This window comes from Priapulus caudatus, unplaced genomic scaffold (genome assembly GCF_000485595.1).
Source record: "Priapulus caudatus unplaced genomic scaffold, Priapulus_caudatus-5.0.1 Scaffold1423, whole genome shotgun sequence".
NCBI lineage: Eukaryota > Metazoa > Priapulida > Priapulimorpha > Priapulimorphida > Priapulidae > Priapulus > Priapulus caudatus.
The window spans coordinates 32,406-39,690 of NW_014578484.1; the positions used below are offsets into that span (position 1 = coordinate 32,406).

General features: G+C 49.1%; 1 protein-coding gene across 1 annotated transcript in view; it reads right to left on the reverse strand.

Moving 5' to 3' along the window:
• Positions 1-205: 205 nt before the first annotated feature.
• The window catches only part of LOC106816583, a 9,660-nt gene continuing 2,580 nt past the window's right edge, over positions 206-7,285 (reverse strand). The window contains exons 6-11 of the mRNA XM_014821205.1: positions 6,033-6,238; positions 5,350-5,503; positions 4,342-4,437; positions 2,972-3,221; positions 2,168-2,330; positions 206-973 (exon numbers count right to left, since the gene is read on the reverse strand). Coding sequence (XP_014676691.1) covers positions 206-973; positions 2,168-2,330; positions 2,972-3,221; positions 4,342-4,437; positions 5,350-5,503; positions 6,033-6,238 — 1,637 coding nt within the window. The remainder of the gene's footprint in view (positions 974-2,167; positions 2,331-2,971; positions 3,222-4,341; positions 4,438-5,349; positions 5,504-6,032; positions 6,239-7,285) is intronic.

Sequence of the window (7,285 nt, forward strand, 5' to 3'; positions counted from 1 at the left end):
CGTCGGACTACAATCTAAACACAAACTAACGCATTATTTCTGTATAATCACAACCATTCACTATTCTCTATCACAAGTCCATATAAATACACACCCATCTTATATATCCTGCTCGCGAAACACTCACAGGCAATCGCGGTCGACACGCGTTTTCGCGAAAATGAGTTCATCCGATTTCATCTTTTCCTTCTTCCGCTTTTTGATTTTAGTGCACATCCTGCATCTCAAAGTCGCAGCTCAACAACGGAGCATCCTTGTTCGACGCATCGTAACTCACGCACCCCCACGCGCCGGCAAACGGACTGCCGTTGCCACAGCTATAACTCGAAAATGGGTAAGTGCGCGCGGAATCGTCGCAGACGCCGTCGTCGTCGCCGCGGCAACCGAGCAGAGTCGTTTGGCTTTCGACCGGCTCCTCGCTCACGCAGCTGCACTCAGGGTACCGGAAAACTCCGGGGTCTCTGAACGGATGCAGATCGACCCAGCAGGTGGCGCCGGCGTCTGTCGCCGATATCAGATTCGCTCCGGGGGATAAGTCGATGTCATCGCAGTCCGCGTCCGTGCTCCCAGACGTGCTGCCGTCGCCGCGGCAACGACGACGCGCGCACTCGGGGCACGGGCATCCCGCGTTCGCCGGGCCGTCGCCACCGTGCGCGCCGACCTCTGACCCCGGGGTCGCGGCGGGGTCGCGCGGCGGGGCGTCGCCCGCTGCCGCCGCCGCCTCGCCGTTCTCCAGCTCCTCCTGGAGTTTGTCGACGAACCAGTTTCGGTTTTCGCGGAAGAAGACGCGCGCGGCGGCAACGGCGGCGGAAAGGTCGCGACCTTCAGGGAGGGAGAGGTGCGACGATGCGGAGGTCGCTGCCGCCAGGGGGCGCCAGCGTCGGCGGCGGCGGCGGTGGACGTGCTGCAGTAGGAGCGGGAACTCTGCCATCAGACGGAAGGTTGCTCGCGTCTCCAGTTGCCGCGGAATCTCCTGCGAAGAGAGGTCGACGATAGTAGTGTGTACGCTAAGGTCACGGCTACACAAGTACATACATGCATACATAGCAGGGTAAAAAATACACGGAAGCGATGAGCGATTCGCTCTTCAAACCTCCGAAATCGCTCCCGTGAGGCTCAAAATAGCTCCCGTAAAATTTTGGCCAAGAGCTATTTTTCCCACAGACTTGAAAAAGAGCTCCCGTGAAAAAAAAGGGATTTTTCCCACGATACATACGTACATACATGCATACCTACAAGCATGCACACACACACACATACATGCATACCTACAGGCATGCATGCACGCATACATACATGCACACGTGCATGCATACATGCCGCGGAATCTCCTGAGAAGAGAGGTCGACAATGGTAGTGTACGCTAAGGTCACGGCTACACAAGTACATGCATGCAAGCACGCATGTATACATATATAATACATACATACATGCATACATGCACCTGTACATACGTACATGCATACATACATGCACGCATGTATACATATATGATACATACATAAATCCACATATACATGCATGGATGTTTACATATATATTATTATAATAAAAACATACATACATACATACGTACATACATACGTACGTACGTACATACACACATACATACACACATATGTACGTACATACATACATACATACATACATACATACATACATACATACATACCTACATACCTACATACATACATACATACATACATACATACATACATACATACATACATACATACATACATACATACATACATACATACATACATACATACATACATACATACATACATACCTACATACCTACATACCTACATACCTACATACCTACATACATACATACATACATACATACATACATACATACATACATACATACATAAATACGTACATACATTCGTGCGTGCGTGCGTGGTACACACACACGCACGCGCGCACGCGCGCACGCACGCACGCACAGACACAGACACAGACACAGACACAGACACAGACACAGACACAGACACAGACACAGACACAGACCCACACGCACGCACGCACGCACGCACGCACGCACGCACACACAGACGCACGCATGCACGCACGCACGCACGCACGCACGCACGCACGCACGCACGCACGCACTACGTACGTACGTACATAAATACATGGCCGCCCACCCCCTACTCACGTCTTTATTGGAATACTCGAAGTAGACGTTGACAAACTTGTCGTCTGCGGCCCGGAGCAGCGGTGAGTCGTCTGTGCTGTGTCCGCACGGCAGCGTGCGTAGCTGGTCCATCGCCGTAGCAAACATGTCCGTGCGCACCCCGTCCACGGGCTGGCCGCGCAACCTACACGCATGAGAGAAACGATGATTATTAGATGATTACGCTCATGTTCATGCTCACGCACGAATGTTGAACTTGCGCACGCACGCACACGCACTCACACACTTACGCATGCACGCACGCACACGCACACACACACATAACACAGGCACACACACACACATGCACTCGCACGCACACACACACATAACACACGCACACACACATGCACACACGCATAACACAGGCACGCACACACACATGCACACGCACGCATGCACGCACACACACGCACACACACACCTAACACACGCATAACACAGGCACGCACACACACATGCACACGCACGCATGCACGCACACACACACATTACACAGGCACGCACACACACACCTAACATACGCACGCACACACACAGGCACTTATGCACGCACACGCACACACACACATAACACAGGCACGCACACACACACGCACACGCACGCATGCACGCGCGCACACGCACACACACACCGAACACACGCACGCACACACACAGGCACTTACACACGCAGGCACTCACGCACTTACACACGCACACACACACGCACGCACGCACACATGCACGCACGCACGCACGCACACACGCATGCACGCACGCACGCACGCACGTACGCACACACACCTGTTTGCATGCTCCTTAAACTTAGTTCCCGTCGACGCAACGCACACGACAAAGTCGGCGCCGCGTAGTTGCTGCTGCTGCCACAAGATGGCGTTGTGGTCGGTGTGCGAGCAGTGCCACTTGTCGAGGATGACGCGACATTGGCAGCGTCGCTCCATCAGTGCAGCGAGGTCCTCCACGACCTTGCTGTGCACCGGGTGATCGTTAGAGTAGATGAAGAACACCGTTGGATCGCTAGCTGTCTGCTTCCCTGCAGAGAAAGAGAGAAAAATACATAACCCGGCCTAAGATAAAATATTGCTTGTTTTCCTTTTACCGACCGACTCGCCAAAACGCCGTGACTCAACACATTTTATTGGCCGATTAAAAAAAAAATTTATTTCGTTTCGCCATGTATATCAGGCACTCGCGGCCCTGATACGCGCACACCGAAGTGAACGGTTTAGAATCTAAATATAGTGTAGGCGGTACAACAGACGAAGAGGGAGATGTGTAATCAACAGCGGGTGTTGCAGATAGCCAGCGCGTGTGTCGCACTTGCTGCTAGCACGTACGATGTACGTGCGTTGGGAGAGCGGCGGTGTCGATTGATTAGCGCCCCCCCCCCCGATTGTTTCATGACTGTAGCGCGATCTGATGTCGCGTGCGTGCGACAAGGTTTAAGCTGTCGTTTGCTAATTCGCCAAATGCAAATTAAGGCAAGTTTAATTTGGCAAAAAAAAATTCATGATAAATTCGCCAAGAAGCTAAAGCTAATTAGGCCCTTCAGGCTAAACTCAAATTCTACCCACTACGATTCTATTCCACCCGGTCGCTGCAAGCTAATTCATAGGTCGCTCGAATTCTACACAAGATCGCTACTTGCTAAACTGAAGCATGAGCTACACTGCGTGTGTTCATTGTTTACTCAGTACCGAAACTTTTCCAGAAAATACCCGGAAAATTATCAAAGTGGCCTTCGCCACACACACACGACTACATTACAATTTACATAGTTAGTAGAATTTTACTAAACATTTTCAGACCGAGTTCGCCAAATTGCTACTAAATATTTGGCTAACGGCTGATACCTGCCTGACACGTCCCAGCTCAGGGTATTAGCCAGGAATGAGTATTGTGGGAGTGCAGAAAAAATATTTGGGAGTGCAATTTTTTTGTCTCAGCCAAGACAGCTATAGCCTATAGGCGTTTACGGGGGGGGGGGGGGAGTATGAGAGGGGTTCCTCCCTCTCTGATTGGGGGGTGGGTACGGGGGCCTCACTCGGAAATTTTTTAATTTTTTAATTTTTTTGGCCGTGCAGTTTCAAAACTGACCATGCAAATCACGGCTGCACGGCTCGCTGGCTAATACGTTGTCCAGGCCGACGTACCTGATAGACTGCGACGTACAATGAGTATCACCGTGACGGCAATTCCGACGAGCGCCACCACTCCCACGATCACCGCCACGATCATGGCGATGGGGGCTGCAGAAGCAGATGGAAACGACGATTGTTACCATGGAAACGAACAGCACGACAACTCAGTACAACGTCAGTATTTGTGTTTGAATTACATGCAATAAAGAATTTAATAATAATAACAATAATGATAATAATAATAAAAATAATAATAATAATAAAAATAATTGCCACTGCACTTGCTAGGTGACTGAACTCTAGATGAGCCTATTCCGTTGCAGTGATTGACCGCCAGAGTTATCCAAGTGAATAGTTTTGGGGGCTGAGTTCCGCACACAGATTTCAGAGTAAAATGAAGTAAAAGACTAATAATTGTAATTAAATGTAAAATGTAAATAACCTCCATTAGAATCAGTAAACGTAAAATGCAAAATCGCCCCCCTTAAAATCGGATGTTGGAGAAAAATTAAGTAAAAGTCTAATGAACGTAAGAACTCTTAAAGAATCAGTGTAAACCATCGCATATTCGTCAGCGAACACCCTTCGTCTCACACCCAACCCTACCGCCACGCTACTACACACGACGACTGGGATATACGCCCCCCCTCCCTCTTCGCTACCCGCACGAGTTACGAAATTTCTCTACACTAACTTGTTCTATACGATACTTTAGCTATGATTCTTGCCGCAGGGAATTCGCTTCAGGGTTTCTTCTACATAATTCAGGCACAGTGGCGCACCGCCGTTGTCGAATTTAACATCGCCATTGTGAAAATGTTCCTGTATTAAAATTTTACCCGCCCCCGGGCGCCCCTAGCTGGACGAGCTCCTGCGGTGCTCGCTTTGCTAGATCCTCGAGATGCACAAACACGCCTTTGAATCCATCACGCGCGTTTTCCCCCCAAACTGGCCATTACCTCCGTTGTCTAATTTTCCCTCAGAAGAAACCCTGGGCTACCGACTGGAGAACGGACTTACTGTCTTGGGTGGGACAGGCGCTGGTGGCGGTGACCGTCACCCACGGTGACATGCTTCCGTCACCCAGGGCTTCGATGCCGTCCACGGACCCGCGCACGTGTATGCGGTAGTGTCCCGCTGGTAGCTTCACCGTCGTCTGCAGCGACGAGACATTCTGCCGCAGAGAATTATTTAAATTACAGATAATAAGGGATCTAATATTTTTTTTCTTTTTTTCGACTGCAGTTATTTATGAAATAATTTCTTTAAATTATCCTCTATTATATATATGATATCAGGAGTGAATAATAATAGAGCTTTACTACTATTATATATACTTACTTACTTACTTACTATTACATCTATTATTATTCACTCCTTATATAATATATATAATAGAGAATAATTTAAAGGAATATTATTTTTTTAATTGTATTAATAAAGAATTATATTTCATAAATAATTGCAGTCGAGAAAAATACAGCAAAATATTAGTTTCATCTGATAGCGAACATGTTACTGATAAATCCGGTATAAAATTTTACTATGAGTTTATGTTATTACGGAATATAAAATGGCAAATAATGCGCACACATTCTTTCACGTAGCGACAATTCTGTTGAACACGCACATGCACACGCACACACACACACGTGCGTGCGCACGCACATACACACGACCATGCATTAACTTCGCCCACCCACCATTTCGTGGGGCTGCACGACTGCTTCCAGCGGCCTGCACTGCGCCTCCCAATCGTAGGTCGACTGCGAATCGTACGTCGCCGTGACGACGTAGTAATTGAAGTAGCCCAGCGAGCAGGTGCCGAATATGACGTCGACGCTGGCGCCGGTGTTGTTGGAGACGGAGATCGTCGGTTGCCACGCCGACATCTCGGCCAATGGCGGATCTGCGTTTGAAAACTAGCGTGAGAATCGGGAACGACGTGCAGCTTCAGTGCCATCTATGATTCTAGGAAATAATTTTGAAGAATTTAATGGGGTTTGCACTAGATGGCGCCACATTACGAGTCATACACAGGTGTGGTGCACTGCTCAAGATTTTGCACTTTTTCACTTTTCTGGTGCTTTGAGTGTTAGCATGACATGCTGACAATTGAATGAAGGGGTTTATATGACAATTATATATGTTAGAAGACTGCAGAAAGGAGGGAGCAAGAGAGGGATAAGGGAAGTAAGGAAAGGGGGGAAACGGGAGGGAAGGAAGGGGGAATCAAATAGTAACTTAGCAATCACCAAGAAAGAGGAGGGAGGGAGGGAGGGAGGGAGGAAGGGGAGTAAAAAGTAATAATACATGTTGACAGTCTCCAGGAGGTAGAGACAGGGAGGGAGGGAGGGAGGGAGGGAGGGAGAAACGAGATGGGCAGGGTAGTAAAATAAAAATAGTAATAACACATGTTGGCAGTATCAAGGAGGGAGGAAGGGAGGGAGGGTGGGAGAGATAAAGGGAAGGACGAAAGAAGAAGAGGGGAGAGAAGGACCAGGACAGAAAGGGAGGGAGGGAGGGTGGGAGAGATAAAGGGAGGGACGAAAGAACGACCAGGACAGAAAGGGAGGTAGGTTGGGAGAGATAAAGGGAGGGACGACAGAAGGAAGAGGGGAAAGAAGGACCAGGACAGAAAGGGAAGGAGGGAGGGTAGGAGAGATAAAGGGAGGGACAAAAGAAGGAAGAAGGGAAAGAAGGACCAGGACAGAAAGGGAGGGAGGGAGGGTGGGAGAGATAAAGGGATGGACGAAAGAAGGACCAGGACAGAAAGGGAGGGAGGATGGGAGAGATAAAGGCAGGGACGACAGAAGGAAGAGGGGAAAGAAGGACCAGGACAGAAAGGGAGGGAGGGAGGGTGGGAGAGATAAAGGGATGGACGAAAGAAGGACTAGGACAGAAAGGGAGGGAGGGTGAGGAGAGATAAAGGCAGGGACAAAGAGGAAGAGGGAAA